Raw genomic sequence first — 16,647 nt, forward strand, 5'->3', positions numbered from 1 at the left:
CAATAAACACAATTTGCGTTTATAAGATATGCATAATGGCCAAGTATGGAGAGACTATAAAATGGCCTAAAACATTGATGCCAGAATGCCATCAATTAATAGTAAATACTATCTTATGTAATGTATTTGTCCATGATTTGATGTAATGCAAAAAAACCAGTGGTCAAGAACTTTGTAGTTCAATTAGTTGACCCATCCTAAAAATCCTAGTGTTTTAGGATCCTAGTTCAACTTTCTACAAAATCGAACCATTGCCATGTAGCATTCATCTTCACTTTGAAGAAAACAACTTACTGCGTTTTCAACTTTGGACCATCCACAGACCCACTCCCCGTCTTCCCTCCTCTGTCAATCTGCAAGCCTATCCTTAACTTGATTTCATTTGTATTTATTTTACAGCAATGTTGACCAAAGCATTAAGTCCATATTATCAGTTTTCAAGCACTGAGAGTTAACTATATCGGTTATGCTTTACCAAGTGTCTATATGCCAGGCCTCAGACAGCATATTTAGACAACAGCCTTAAAAAAGGACCAAAAAAGAAAATGTAATCACCAGACTGATCCATTACATGTAAGTACACAGATAAAAAATTTTACCATTTAACTATTGCATCTAAACTGTCTACTCGAAGATCCAGCATGAGAAAAGCCTAGATATTCCACCGCAGACCATTGGCTGAAGCTGACTCCTGATTTTTATACATAATCATCATCACTGTCCTCATCATAATCAGAAGCTGACTCACTGCTCCTTGGTTCCATTAGTGTATTCATATCAAATGATGGCTCCGTTTCCATCTCCTCCATGTCAATAGTATCATAGCTCAACCGCTCCTCAAACTTGTTATCAGAGCAATTAAGAAGCCATGCAAGAGAACACTTTAAGCCCTTCTTGGCAATTATCCTATGCCTTGGTTTTATGGTAGACTCCAGGCCATAAGTAAAGAATGCAGGGAAAATAACCAAGTCATCCAAAGGCCTTTTCATCACCATTTGGAAGTAATCAAAGTTAAGTTTCATAATGTCGAGATTCAAAGCAAGCAATTGGGGACACCCCACGACCATCTTCCTCACTTGTTGCAAGGAGAATCCACAATTCTTTAGAAAATCCACATGCTTTATCACAGGTGCTTTACTGAGGCTAATAACCTGTGGCATCTTCTCAACAACTCTGCCAAAATCCTCAGGACCAATATCAATAATTGAATTAAACAAACTCTGTTGACTGAGAAGCTTTGGCTTCAAGTCAAGTCCTATAATCTCAGGATACTGTGCTACTACAGAAGGAAGTAATGTTTTTCTAACATGAAACTCCAAAAGAAATTCAACATTGGGTTTTACCCTCTCCTTCAATCCAAAACCCAGGATGTGAGGCCGCTTCTCTATCAGTCTAGCCACAGCCAATCTTGGAATGCCCAAGCTCTCCAGGTACTCCACAAAAGGTTTAATTACCCTGCCAACACGCATGCCTAAAATCTCAGGGTATCTAGTTAATACCCCTCCAATTTCTCTTCTTGCCACCCCAATTCCAACCAAATATGCCACTGATGTACTCATGGTCCCCTCAAGCTTGAATCCCAACACTTCTGGATATCTCTCAAGAACCCGAGGAATATCAGTGGGCTTGATATCCATTCCTTGAAGATACTTGACCACTGGAGCAAGGTCAACAACAACACTAGCATGGAGAACTTGTGGATATCTTCTCAAGAACTCAGTGAAAGTGGATTTCCTAACTCCCAATTTTCCAAGATAATCGAGAACAGGAATCATATTTTTCTTTACACTGCAGCCAAGAACAAGTGGATAGTTGTTAATGTCTTCAATTGTAAGCCCTAATGTGTGAAGAAAATCCACACGCTCCCTCATAACCTCAGCTGTCACAGGAAGCTCCAAACCATCAAGCTCATCAGGAACGATGCCAATTCCCCTCAAGAACTCATAAACCCTGGCACGATTTGCTGCTTTCTCATTCCTCATTTCTGATAAACTAGGACGACTATATAGGGATGAGGAACCTCCTTGTTTCCGACCCAAACGAACAGCATCTGGCTTGGACTTTGATGAACCCACAGAACCCGATGCAAATGTTCTATCAGCTACAGAGTACTGACATTTTGTAATTAACCCTATTCCTCTCTTGTGGTCACCCAGTACCTTTAGAATTGATAAGGAAGATAACTTGGGTTTAAGGAGAGTAAGAACAGGTAACTCTGAATGTACAAGCCAAAAACCAGGTTTTGTGATGCCAGCATAGCTTCTAACCGTCATACTTCAAAAGTTTGAAGTATCAGTGCATCTGAAAAGAGACAATACATAAATCAATGGTTAAAGCTGATGCTCTTCACACGCTAAATAAGTTATTTTAACAAACCAAGTATGCTTATTACTATGACCAGAAAAACCACACACTCACAAACACAAAAAAAAGAAGGCAAGGGAATAAAATCTTGCAGTATAACAGTACAAACATTATTAGGGAAGTTGTGTGAAATGCCCGCAATCTGCTAATTTCCTAAATGATGGCCTCAGAATAAACAATAAAGCTGAAAAACCACTTTCTATCATATGTTCCATTCTCTGTGTCATTAAACCAAAAAATCAATCTGGCTTAGCTCCTTACCCAGTTGAGGTTCTAGAAGACAAAACCTACACATGTTTGACTAAAGCTTCATGCTTCATTTTTTTCTTTATTGGTGTGTGAGTCTTAAAAGTTAAAACCAACAACCTCACCCTCAACTTTGCTCTTACAAGGGGAGAAGGTGCCACTTGAGCTAAAGCTTGATGGAACTATTCCTTAATTGCTGATTTCTACAATGGAATCAAAACCAAACACAAAACAAGCAAAAGTCAAAAAACCAAAACCAAAACCAATATATGAACCAAAACTTTCATTTTATAACATGAATATAATATAAACCAAGTACACAATCAATTCACAAACTTTTACAAAGAATACAAAAATCAATCATTTAGAGAGGCAATGTATGCAAAAACATTGATGAGAGAACTTCCCACGGCAGCTAAGGTCACATTTAAAAAAAATAAATAAATCACTGCCTGCTCCCAATCACATGACATAATTAATGGCTGTTATGCAATTTAAATTTACCCATATCATATTAAACAGAACAACAACCCAAAGATTTGAAAAGGCACCAATAAGGTTTGAACTCATAAGAGGATGCAACAATTGATAACTAGGGAGGGCTAATGGCATGTATCGAAGGCATATTTTACATGTATGCTTTAAAACAACTAATGGTATCTTAGGATATTGAGTGCTACAGGTGGGTATTTTATAAAGCACCGTTTATGAAAGACTCAGCATCTATTAAAGTAACCAAACATGTGCAAATTTCCTCCACTTTCAAACAGCAAGATCCAAATTTCTTCCATGTTTGTACCTCAAATTTAAATTGTATACACTAAACCCCCCCCCCCCCCCAAAAAAAAATTCTATATAATTTATTATTCCAATTCATTGAATCCAGTTAATTACCACTTAGAAGTTAGTCATCGTCCTTCAAAACAGTTTTAGCTACAGCAGAATGCTATGAAGTTAAAACATGATCATTCTAGACAACAGAAATATGAGAAAAGAGACAGTGTGTTGTTATAGTTCCACAGATAAATTCCATTCAACAAATTTAAACCCCAAGAGTCAGAGAGAAAATTTTTGTATATTTATTGACAAGAACCTATTCAAGACCCAAGAAAGCATTTCAACGAACAGATTGTAAGCAATAACAAAACTCCACAATAGCATACAACTGGGGTTTTGCATAGCTCAAAAGCAAGGGCAACACTCAATTACCAGCCAAACTACAAACACGCAGTTGAGAAAAGTTGGTAAGAATTCAGATAATGTTCAAAATTTTACAAAGCAAAAGTGGTAAGTGAGAGATAGTGACAAAAATTAAGCAAAGTAAAATACTGACCTGTGACTCTGTGAGTGCTTGGAACAGAGAAGAGAGGGCCGAGAAAGCTGAAGATGACGCAGAGGAAGCCACAATCTCAAGCTCTGATATACATGTCACACACAGTAAGAACTAAGAAGGCACCATATAAGCCCAGGAAATGACAGCTTTCCAACAAAACCAATGCCTTACTTTTTGGTGAGAGAGAGGCTGTTGAATGAGGTTGTTTTTGCCCGAAGGTAGACTTACTAGTTCCTAGTTAGCTTTATCCATTCCTTTTGTTTTGAAACGAATGACACCCCAACTCATGGGATCCCACCTAGTAATAATCTGGTGTGCATTGGAACTAATTGCACTTATTTAAAGGAATAAACAGATACCCAAAAAGATCTGGATATTTTTGTTCATCAACATAGAATTACATGGATTTTGCGAGTCATCAAATGATAAATGCTTTCTTAAATATTCGGCTTGGTAAAAATTAATACGCAAGTTTCAAAATGAATCCAAGTATAATTATCTTAAGAATTCTAAATAGGGATGACAATTAGATAAGACGAGGTCACATGTCTTATCTTTATTTTGGCCTTATGGGTAAGTGAAAGGCAGGTCAAGTTTGGTGAAAGTTAAAAATGTGCTGTTAATCCTAATGAGAATGATGAGATAAAGATGAACGTTGTTAGAAATATATATTAGACATATTAGCCTAATGTAATAGGCCCAAGCTCATTCCTGCTTATACTAATAGTCTAAAGTTTAGTCGCCTATATATACTCATGTTAGGGTTCATTGTAACACAGGAGGTTATTGTACTACACTCTCATACAATAAAGATGTAGCCCTTAACGGATTCCTCCGTGGATGTAGGCCGTAAGGCTGAACCACATAACCCTCGTGTTCTCAGTGTTCCTCTTCTATGCTTCCTCTTCCGCATCCATTCTAGCATACACAATATGGTATAACACATCACGTTGCTAATATTACTAATTAATATTTAACATGGTATCAGAGCTAGACTTCATTCTTGGCATCAAACAAACATCTTTAGCAAGCAAAGAAGATTCTCATGTTCACACCATCATCAAAAGTCATATGCTTGTCGGTTGGATCTAGACTCCACGGCATCTCGCAGCCGCTATGGCTTTCATTATTGTGTCCAGATCTTCAAACCCAAGCAATCAGTGTCTCTCTCTATCAGATCTGTGCACATCAAGCCTTCGCCTGATGAAACCAACAAGACATACGTGCTCCATGGCATATCGCGACCAAAACCCAGAAACCCGACCTCCAACGGCAGTCGCACACGCCACAACTCCCGACCAATGGCTCTTGGAACTCTCACACGCACCGTCGAATATTCTCGACTCCCAGCTCGGATCTCAGTCACACGCGCCGCCAAGCCGACCTTGTCGTCCACCGATCCACTTAGCCTGAGAATCTGGTAATCGTACGACGTCTCACGCGCCAACACACGCCGCCTGCCTTTCCGAATCTTTCCCACGCACCGCCACGATTTCCGATTGTGTAGTTCATCCGTTGGCCACACGCGTCGTCCTATCGGCCATGTCGACCACCGATCTGCCTACGGAAGAAATATGGCCTTCAACCGATGTTGCACGCGCCTCCACGCGCTACCTGGGTTTCTAGCTTCTCCTCCACGCGCCGGTGAACATCACACGCTCCTGCCAGCGCCAAAAAACTACTGCTAATGTCATCTGACGTCACCGGATGACATCATCACTCCACGTCAGCAGCCATGCAAGCACCTCCACATCAGCCCTAGTCCACGTCAGCGACACATCATCAGCCACGTCAGTAGTGTCGTCTCGTCAGCACCACGTCACCTAGCTGACCGTTGACCTGGACTGACCCATGAGCACTTTGACTGTTGACTTTGACCCTGGACAAGTTGACTTTGACTTTTTGCGTTGACATTTGACCAAAAGTCAAAATTTCCAAAATGGCCTATCTTGCTCAGTTTTTCGCGTAGATTCCAATTTTGGACTTCGTTTCTACATTTGAGACTCCGAAATTAGTCAATTGGCACATTCTTCATTATGGTTTCTTCAAAGGCATTCTTCAAGGCATCTCCAAGTGATCTTCTCATGCTTATCCAATCTCAAGCCTTCATCGAGCTTCCGCCTTGAGTTTGAGGGAGGGTGTTAGAAATATATATTAGACATATTAGCTCAATGTAATAGGCCCAAGCCCATTCCTGCTTGTACTAGTAGTCTAGGGTTTAGTTGCCTATATATACTCATGTTAGGGTTCATTGTAACACAGGAGGTTATTGTACTACACTCTCATACAATAAAGATGTAGCCCTTAAGGGATTCCTCCGTGGATGTAGGCCGTAAGGCTGAACCACATAACCCTCGTGTTTTCAGTGTTCCTCTTCTATGCTTTCTCTTTCACATCCACTCTAGCATACACAACATGGTATAACACATCACGTTGCTAATATTACTAATTAATATTTAACAAACGTAAAGAAAAATAAGAATCTCATAAGTACAAAAAAATAAAGAAAAACTAGTATTTTAAAAATGATAATAAAAGATTTAAAGAAAACTATAAATTATAACTAGGATATTTATTTCATATGTATAAATAATTAAATACATTCTCAAGGCAAGCCGGGGTGAATAAAACCCATCCTATCCCATCACCTCTTTGGGTCGGGAAAATTCAAATAACGTGGGGTGGGTTAAACAAAGTGGGAGGTTTTGCCATTTCCAAATTTAAAGGAGCTTAATCTGTTTTTGCAAGTCATTTTTATTAAGGGTAAAACTTTGTTAAAGTAATTTTGGTATTTCTAATTAAATTCAAACATGTGACTACATAGAAATTAATTGTCTTCGAAGAAAAAAAAAAAAACATTGTATGTATTTCATTAGTTTTTTTATATACTTGGTATGAATTTCATTAGTTAATGCTTAATAGTTAATACAACTATGTGTTTGAATTTAATTAGGAAATCTTATACACTATCATTTTCTTTTCTTTTCTTTTTTGAGGAAAATGGCAACTCAGCAAACTTAATTAATACTTAAAAAATCAGAAACATAACAATTGTAAAGATCTAGTGGAACAAACTCCATCCAGACTTATAACGAAAAAAAAAACCCCAAATAGAATCTTGGGGAAATAGTTTTGATACCCTCCCTAATGAGATAGTTTTGAACATTTTGGCACTATAAGATACGTGTGAGGGATAAAAAGTGAAAGGCAATGATGAGAATGTTGAGGGCAGGAGGAGTTTATGAGTTTATTTGAAGTCGACTAAAATGGACGGAATTGATCGAGGTGGAGATAAATGGACCAAATGGATTGACTAAGACCAAAATGGACCGAATAGACCAATTAAGACCGAATATAACCAAAGTGGATAGAATGGACCGAATAGGATTGAAGTGGTCCTAATGGATCAAATAAGACCGAAGTGGTATAGAACCAAAATGGACCGAATATGACCAAATTGGATCGAAGTGGATATAATGGACCAATGTGGACCAAATATGACCGAGTTGGACCAAATAGAACTAGAGTAGACTGAATACGACATGTGAACTAAAGAGAAGTGAAGTGGACCGAATAGGACCAATTAAGACTGAAATGGATTGAATAGACCAAAATGCTAGGTTGGTGTGACTTAAAAGGAGTTTAGCAACAATAAATGCTATACTTAAACTTTTTTTTAAGAGATAGTTTTAACCTATAACGTTTGCTTTTGATAATTACTTATTTAAGTCCCAAATCTCTTATTCGATGACAATAGTCTTTACTAATTGAATTAACTAGAATCTATTACACTTAAGCTTCTAGATATACTAGTTTTTGTCCCATGCAAATTTCTTTTTATTTTATAATTCATAATTATTAGTCTTTAGACACCAAAGTTTTTTTTTTTTTTATATGTATTTCGTAAGAAATGTAAAAAGTATTATCAAAGGGTTTGAATTTTATTGCATTTTTTTACTTATGCTACTCCCTTTATATTTTTATTTTTTACATGTATGTTACGTGTATGATTCCATTTCAATACGTTGGATTTTTATTAATAAGTAAATTAGACCATATAATAAAATATAAAGTTAATCTATTTTTTATTAATAAGTAAACTAGACCATATAATAAGTAAACTAGACCATATAATAAAAATATAAATTTAATCTATAGTCTACTTATTCAATATTTTAAAACCAAATGGGTTGAAAAAAGAACTACTCAACTTTGTCAATGGTCTTTTGTATTAAATTTTAGTTTTATAATGTTTTTTTTTTAGAAAAAAAAAGATTTCTATCAACATAATTTTGTGAATTTCACAACTTTCAAATGACAAAATAAATAAAATTTCATAATTTGATATAAAAAAATGATATTGCTCCAAATAAAATTTTCTTAATTGTATATAGGGCTCTCCAAATCAATTGCCCACTCGCCCAACCCGCTCAGACCCAACCTAGAACCACCTAATCCCGCAGTCGGACTCGGGTCTCTACATAAAAAACCCAATGTAGATAGGATGGTTTTTGGTCTCTTCCTCTAAAACCCGTGAAACCCAACCCGCCCGAAGACCATTAACTCCAACCATTTTTTTCCAAATTTTCGGCCACTTTTTCACTTAAATCTATCGATTTATAGCACAATAAATACCGGATTTGGCTGAACCAGTGATTTCTCCTCACGATTTGGAAGAAATCTCGCTGAATCCGGTGAGATCTCACCGAATCTTGGATGGATCTGGCAAGATCTCCACTAGATCTCGACAGATTCTGATGATTATCACTTTCACCTAAAACTGACAGTCACCAGCCGACAACTCAAACCGACGAACCCTTGACTATTACAGGTTGGTTGCGGGTTGGAAAAAGCACTCACTTGATCTTATACAGGTCGGTTGCAGGTTGGGCTAAAACCTGACCCACCAGAACCACAGAAAGCCCTAATTGTATATATATTTTTTAAGAAAATTTTTGTTTATTTAATTATGATACAATGGATGGATCCGATCCGACCCATTACCAGGACTAGGCAAACGACATCCGTGAGGTTTTACTTTTATTAAACGGATTCTTAATTATTACTAAACCCCACGTTCTCTAGTTTCCTCTTTCACCTCGGACTCTGAATCGAGTCTACAATAAATCTTTGTTTTTGTTTTCGTTTTCAACATAAATTTTCGCATATTTTGACCAAGTTCTCTATTTGCGTCTTTCTCTATTTCTAACCCATCGAAGGATTAGGGTTTTGCTGCACAAAATTTCGAATTTCCACCCAAAAAAAAAAACAATTCCTTCGATTTTCTCGGCATCTTCTCAGGTATTTCATCAACTTTCATCTCAGCTTTTTGAATTCCGATTATTTCGATTTCGCTTATTTTTCATATAAACGAGCAGAGATTTGTACTGTAAAGTGTAAACTCTACATCGTTGACAAATCCTTGTAAGCCAATCAATCTTGTTGTATTGATCATAAGAGATTGATAGAGTTTATGAATTTATTATAATTTTTTTGGAAGTATTATTCCTGTTTGCTTACTTAGAAATTGTGGGCTTTGACTGGAATTTTTTGTACCTATATGCTTATTTTGATTGCCATAGACTCATAGGTATATAATGAATTCGGTTTGTATTATGGGTATGTATTAATGTCTATCCTGATATAGTTTGCAATCAGAATATGTTGTTTGTGTGATTATCAGCTAGTATACCCAGTGTGTACTTGTTGATTTGTGAATAAAATTTATTACTTATATATATAAAAGCAATTAGAATTTGTTGCTGGGATTGCTGCTGCAGTATGATTAAGTGTATTACATATGGGTCTTCCATTTATATGTGTGGTTGTTGCCCTCTTTCGGTTTTCTGATTAGGTAGTAAAGTCCATGAAGTTGATTGGTTTTAATTACATAGTACTATGTCCATACTGCGGAACACGTCATAGACATGTATGCAGCCTTGTCCATGTCCGACACAGACACACATGGGTTTTTCTTTGCTTTTTAAGGACCTAATTAAATACTGTGATACCAATTTTTGGATCAAAAAAGCTTCTTGGTTATAAGTTGATAATTCCTCAGTTATTGGTTATGCTGAAAAAGTATTTTAAGTCACTTCTGCCAAGTTGATGATAGTGTATTATTGTTAAAAGCTATGTGGAGTTCATTTTTAATTATTTTTCTAATGTTTACATCTCTTTGTATGTAGAATCACTCTTTGCAAGATCGTTACTACTTTTCTTTTGAGAAAGTGACAACAAGATGGAGGACTGGGGTAATTCTTTCTTTTCTGACTTCTAATTATGCCTGCCATTTATAACTTATAAGTAACTGAAGAAATCAATTGATGAGAGAAAAAATTAGTGTCCCCCATATACACAGGAATAGTACCAGAGAAACTACAAAGATAATCTAAAGTTACAAACATCTAGAAATTCCCCCAAACTTGAAAAAGAGGACCACTTAGCAGCTATAGTCTGTAACGAAAGTCTAGTGAATGTGACTTCCTATTACATAGTGCTGTTATTCCGCTACATATAGTCCACTACAAAAGTTTCTTATCTCAGGCCCAAACATTAAAATCTCTATGAATTCAAACATTCCAGCTCTGTGTATCCCCTTCTATCTGACTAACCAAAACCTGACTAACCAAAACTGAATACATTGATGCACTAAGAAGCACGGACACGATAAGGGTCACAAGACGTGGTGACTTAGCAGTTAGCAAATCTAAATAATTTAGGACATGGTACAGTGAGATGGCAATCAAATAATTAATAAATACATGTATTTAGATATATTTTATATATTTTGAAGCATATTTTAGGTTTTAAAAATAATAGTATCCATCAAAATAATTAAAGAAGGGATGTAAAGAATTTGCATGCAGTAACAGCAACAATAGTCAGTGTTGTTTTCTAGCAATTGTGGGCATAATATTAGTGAATTTATTTCTAATTTTTCCTTTATAGTATCTTTAGGTTTATTTTATGTTTTCTTTTCTTTTCTGTTGGAGTCTGCTATATAAATTTACAAAGGCATATGCTCTATCTTTTTTTGCCCCTCCAGAGGATGAGCAGATTCCACCTATCCCTACAAAGGAGCAGCCTAAAAATAACTGGGATGATGAAGATGTGGACGATGATGGTGTGAAGGAATCATGGGAGGATGAAGATGAACCTACACCGGTATGGTTGATGATTTAAATGCAATCTCTTAGACCCTTAGTATTTTCTTTCTTACCACACTTGTTGATTGGAATAGAGGGCCACATATTAATTGGTTGATTCATTAGTTAAATAATGAGGCATTTGTTGCATTTGTATTATTTGTTCTGAATTGAACAATTTCTAGAACCACTGAGAATATTATTTGTATTCAGATCCTGTTTATTCATTATTGACCTTTCTATTTGATCAGTTCAATTAAAAAAAAAATACACAATTTCTTGAAAATTGTTTTGCTATTTTTAAGTTTGGTTTTTGGAGGTAGTACATGGTTGTCCCCAGTGGTCTGGCCCATCTGGGGCAAACCAATAAGTCCAACTAACGTGGACCTTAACAAAAAGATGTAAATGTTGTCTTTCAGTGGTCCATTGTGGTGATTGCATAAATTCTCCTCTGCACATGTTGTTAATTGTTCTTTTTGTACTAAAAGTTGTTTTAGTTTGGTGATTTTCCAAAGTATTATTTATTTCACTGTCAACTTGTTGGATACATATGTTTTAATGGAACATGGATTAGAGTTTGCTAGTATGCAGTTGTGGTCTTAAGAACTCTGTTATATGGAATGACATGCCATTACCTCATGTTTATGGTGGTTCTTTGTTTATATTATGCAAAATCTATGTCTATATGTGATTACCAGGCACCTGAAACTAAACCTCCAGTTGAAAAGGCTCCAAAGAAAGTGAAAGCTGCTGAAAAGAAAGGAAAAACTGTGGAAGTAGTAAAAGAAGAGCCACTAGATCCTGTAGCTGAGAAACTTCGCCAACAACGGTAAAAGTTTAATTACTTCTTACTGCTAACAGTGGATTTATTTTCTTCTTTTGCATAATAAATTAGTTGTAGGCATGTCTATGTCTCATCTGATGAATGGTAAATGATTTCCAGATAACCCTTGAAATTATGGGGCAGCAATAAATATTATTTTTTACACTATCTTCTTGAGCAGCATAATGTGTTAAAGTTGCATTTCTTTTTTGCAATGCTAGACTCAGATTGTTGGTACCTGGTGATGCAAGTTGGTTTCTCTCATTACACTGCAACCTGCAAGTCTTATGAACCAACAGCTTCAAGTTGGACTCTCCTGTGCACAATAAAATTGATAATATCTAGAAAACAATTAACTGAAACTGCATCAATTGAGGTTTTGTTAAGTTTGAAGCTAAGTTTACAGCTGAACTGATCCTTATTTGAGCTGATTTCGCTAGCTCGATTGATGATTTTGTAGATATTCATGTGTGAGCATTGAAGGCAATGTTGATGGTTTGACATGTCTATGTGTTAGGGCCTTGGGTTTGGTGGTATGCTCCCTCCAAGACTAAGGTTTGAATGCCCTTGGGTGCAAACAATTTCTAGGGGCCATGTTGTCCCATTGGCGAAGCCAATGACTTACCTGATCCGTGTGATGTGGATGCATTACATTGGTCTGGTCGTCTGGGGTTTAAGTGGGTAAAAAGGCACGATGCTCTGCATGGTCTCCAGGTTTCCTCGTCATCAAAATAAAATTTCCTGCTAGGTTAGCTTAAATTTTATGAACTAAGAGGCTCGAAGAGAAAATAATAATTGTCCAATGCTGACGTATATATACTGATTTGAAATTTTCTTCACCTGTCAATAATACAAATGGGCTTTGACTGAATTTTTTTCTCCAAGTTACTTGGTATATGAGCTAAAATACTCCTTATCATCAATGTACTTGTTCCTGCTTTAGACCATAATTAAAACCTAAACCCAGTTCTTTGTCAATGCCTAAAGAATAACTTTAAAAAACCTTAAGCAAAATGAGATCACTATGCTGCTTAGCAAATAAAAATAAAAATTAGACCACTTAACTGGACAAAGAACAAAGTTGATAGCCCAGATCTTAAGTGCTTTTGTCTGTGTTTTGCATCCAGACGTGTCCCCCAATGACCTTGTTTGTTATTCTGATCATAGTGCGTAGTTGATGGTGGATGTTGCCCATAGTTTTGAACAGTTTTCTTGGTAAGTTTTTGCATCATGCTATAGGATGCACATTGTTCTGTTTTAAATTATGGGTTTGCCTGCATTTGTTTTTCTACTAAAGTTTGTTTAGGAGCAAAATCATTGAAAAAACAAATGCAAATTATGATTTATTAGAATGGACCCTGCAAATTTGGAAGTTGTATATTTATCTTAATAGACAATTAGTGTGGAGGTTTGTAAAAACTTAATAATAGGCACATTTTATTTGTTTTTGGTATACTGAAAAGATGTTTACTGCAACTATATAGTCCATGACAGGCTGGTGGAAGAAGCAGATTATAAATCTACTAAAGAACTATTTGGTGAGAGAGGAGATGAGAAGACTCTTGATAATTTTATTCCCAAATCAGAAAGTGATTTCTTGGAATATGCCGAGCTCGTATCAAATAAGCTGCGACCATTTGAGGTGTGTTATATTGTCTTCCTCTGTTTTGACCAAAGGTCAGGTGAATATCTAACTTTGTTAATATATATGTGCTTCTCTGATACAGAAAAGTTACCATTATATTACCTTACTCAAGGCTGTAATGAGACTGTCAATGACTACTTTGAAAGCAGCAGATGCAAAAGATGTTGCATCTTCTGTCTCGGCAATTGCAAATGAAAAGCTAAAAGCAGAAAAGGAAGCAAATGCTGGTAAAAAGAAAGGTATCTTTTTGTATACTTTGACTTCCTGTATACTTAAAAGAGGATCCCACATGGGTCTGTAAATCCGTTGTGATGGATGGTCATTGACATACGTATCTTATGAATTTATCTCTCCATTGTTTCAGGTGGTGTCCTCAATTGTTCTGTAATGAGGAATTTATCAATAACTTATCAATTGGTGTTTCTCAATTGTTTTTCCTTGCCTTGCAGGCCCTAAGAAAAAGCAGCTCCATGTTGACAAGCCAGATGATGATATTGCCGTTACTTCCTATGATGCTCTTGATGACTATGATTTCATGTGAGTGTTTTGTTCCAGTCAGAAATGGGATTTTGCTTTTAAAACATTGAAGAAGGGATAAGTTCCTCCGGCGTCCCCCTCAAATATTCACGAGTGTTATTGCTGTATTTGTTGAATAAGAGATTGTGGCAGATTGCCTTCCTATATTTTATGTTCAATTTTGCTAGTTTTGGATACTAGTAGATCAACATTTGTCTGCTTATACTATATGTTGTGTTTGCCTGAGTCATTGAAAAATTTGTGACCCTGTCGAAAGTAAAATTACTAGTTATTGAGATTTTTTTATTTAAGTCCTTCTACATTGCATTATCAAATATTTTAGATTGGATAAATGTGATGCACGTTTGAAGGGTCGCAAATAATAATGAATGGAAAAATTAGAAAAATAAAATGCCAACAGGATCTTTATTGACATGCCTGATAAATAGCCACTGGTTAAACCCTATGCAAAATATCATAGTTGCTTTTATAATCAAAGGATAGATAGTTATAATAATAATAATAATAATAATAAAATTTATCAAGAAGCAGACACCATGAGTTTGAATTTATTATATAAATAAATATTTTTTTTAATTCACCATTTAATTATATTTTTTTTCTTATACTCTTTATGCTGGCAAGATTTGAAAATTATCATAAATAAACACAATTTTTATATTAAAAATTTTAAAACTTAAAGATGAATATAAATCTACCGTTTGCTTACATTTCCTTCTTATATTTTTATACTTGCAAAATTTTAATACGATCTCTTCTCTGTATAGATTCTCATTGTTGACATCCTTACCACAACGCTGTCGAGCTATGAGAGCTAAGGTTACATGTATTGTGCTTCAAAATTAATTATATTTCTCACTCTTTTTATAGGATTTGTTTATTTTCTTGTTTTTATTCTCATTTTGTTGTTACTTGTTTCATAACGGAATTTGAGTGGTTTTCATTTTTGAATTAAGAAGTAACTGATAGGAAATTGGGAATTATTTATGCATGTTTCATTGTTGTCGGTTTGTTTATTGTTGTGGGAATCAATTTCTTTACATTGTTGTTTGTTTCATCAAGGAACAAAGTGGATTCAAAGGGTGTTTTAGATCGAGAAGTTACAAAAAATTATGGGTTAAAAACTTCAAAATTAATTCGATTATCAATTTGAGCATGATTGCCTACCTAAAAATGAACAACAAACAGTTTCACCTAATCTGTGAGTTGGTATTGGATGCGAGTTTTGCCACCTTTGAGCTTAATCGACTTGTAATTACACATGCATTTGATGTTTGTCATATTGCAATTCATGTTCATATATATATATATATAGAGAGAGAGAGAGAGAGAGAGACTTGAGTTAGGGCAAACCGGCAATTAAATCCATTCCCACACTTCCTCTCTTTAAAGCAGGAAAACCTATGCGAGACTTTTTGACATCCATAATCCGAGAGAGAGAGAGAGAGAGATATATATATATATATATATATGTGTGTGTGTGTGTGTGTGTGTGTGTGTGTGTGTGTGTGTAAGGACCGGATTTAAGTCCCTAGTCCAAAAGACGGATGGACTTGGGTTCAAAAAACCTAAAACAATGAATTTGTAGAGAATAGGTTGGAAAATTGGGCTAAAATGAGTTGGACAACAAATAATATGGATTCAAATGACAAGAACAAGAAGATAGATTGATTTAAACTAAAATAGATTGTTCTCAATATAGTCCAAGGAGATCAGTTTTTATATATTTCTCACAAGTTTGATTACAAATTTGATTCCTAATTGCTACAGTGTTTCTTTCTTGATTTCTCGATCTCTTTCTTTCAAGGTCCTTTCTCTAATTTATACTATCTCTGTCTTCTTTTCACCTTACACGTGGACAGTAGATTGCTTATATTGATCATTGTCCCATCAACACCCTCGTGAAGTCTTTGGGAGTAACTGTAAGGTTGAACAAATACTGTTCAGAGATCACTTCCTCATTAATGCGGCCGAAGAGTTTGCTATAGAGTATTCAATGCGGTGGTAACAACTTTCTTTTAAATATTTTTAAGCTCCCATCTCTCTTGTATGTTTGTAATACATGTCCCTATCAATGGATGAGATACTCCCCCTCGGACAACTTTCCCCAACCTTTTCATTTGCAACCTATTCATGAGACTCTGAGCTTAACACCCTCACTACTGTTTATTCATTTTTGGACCAACTAACGTCCTCAGCCAAGACGCAATGCCTAATATATAATTTTGGGCTCTTATCCCTACAATACATATTATGGTTTAAATTTTCTACACACATCCTATACACTTGTTATAAAATTATGATACCATCCCAAACACACACACATCTCTTAGTCTCTCCCTCTGTCACTCACCTATGCCTCCACCTCATCTCCTATGGTTTCCATACCTAATTTTTATTGTATACATTTGTATAGTTGAGTTATTCCAAATCAATAGATCCATTTGAAGCATGAGCATCACATCTAAACCGAGCCCTTTTCTATTAGTTCTTACATATTAATTAATATTAATAAACATAATAGCAAAAGTCTTATAATTTATTTGTCCAA

The 16,647-nt window shown here is 35.7% G+C and overlaps 2 protein-coding genes across 8 annotated transcripts; one reads left to right on the forward strand and one right to left on the reverse strand.

The window, feature by feature from the left end:
• Window positions 1-427: 427 nt before the first annotated feature.
• LOC115953132 (transcription termination factor MTERF4, chloroplastic-like) lies at window positions 428-4,447 on the reverse strand. 7 transcript variants are annotated; one of them, XM_031070648.1, is made up of 4 exons: window positions 4,115-4,341; window positions 3,944-4,026; window positions 2,736-2,813; window positions 428-2,301 (listed from the first exon to the last, which is right to left on the reverse strand). In XM_031070648.1, exon 4 carries the CDS (start codon window positions 2,271-2,273, stop codon window positions 699-701), a length of 1,575 nt encoding a protein of 524 aa, XP_030926508.1. In that variant the 5' UTR covers window positions 2,274-2,301; window positions 2,736-2,813; window positions 3,944-4,026; window positions 4,115-4,341; the 3' UTR covers window positions 428-698. The 7 variants fall into 7 exon arrangements, 6 of the variants coding, with proteins under 6 accessions (XP_030926508.1, XP_030926507.1, XP_030926509.1 ...); XM_031070647.1 differs by having other exon boundaries at window positions 2,731-2,813; window positions 3,944-4,342; XM_031070649.1 differs by having other exon boundaries at window positions 2,754-2,813; window positions 3,944-4,341.
• Window positions 4,448-8,966: 4,519 nt separating this feature from the next.
• On the forward strand, window positions 8,967-14,395 carry LOC115953610 (eukaryotic translation initiation factor 3 subunit J-like). Its single transcript, XM_031071348.1, has 7 exons — window positions 8,967-9,244; window positions 10,132-10,197; window positions 10,992-11,110; window positions 11,790-11,920; window positions 13,409-13,556; window positions 13,642-13,798; window positions 14,009-14,395. The coding sequence occupies exons 2-7, from the start codon at window positions 10,185-10,187 to the stop codon at window positions 14,098-14,100; spliced, it is 660 nt and encodes a 219-aa protein (XP_030927208.1). The 5' UTR covers window positions 8,967-9,244; window positions 10,132-10,184; the 3' UTR covers window positions 14,101-14,395.
• Window positions 14,396-16,647: the final 2,252 nt, after the last annotated feature.

The sequence above is a fragment of the Quercus lobata genome, chromosome 7 (genome assembly GCF_001633185.2).
Source record: "Quercus lobata isolate SW786 chromosome 7, ValleyOak3.0 Primary Assembly, whole genome shotgun sequence".
In the NCBI taxonomy this organism is placed as follows: Eukaryota; Viridiplantae; Streptophyta; class Magnoliopsida; order Fagales; family Fagaceae; genus Quercus; species Quercus lobata.

Excerpts from the sequence above, each read along its gene's own strand:
- LOC115953132 (XM_031070647.1), bottom strand. The coding sequence starts at position 2,273 with ATGACGGTTAGAAGCTATGCTGGCATCACAAAACCTGGTTTTTGGCTT.
- LOC115953610 (XM_031071348.1), top strand. Across the intron at positions 11,921-13,408 it reads GAGAAACTTCGCCAACAACG|GCTGGTGGAAGAAGCAGATT; the intron begins GTAAAAGTTTAA and ends AGTCCATGACAG. Across the intron at positions 13,557-13,641 it reads ATAAGCTGCGACCATTTGAG|AAAAGTTACCATTATATTAC; the intron begins GTGTGTTATATT and ends TCTCTGATACAG.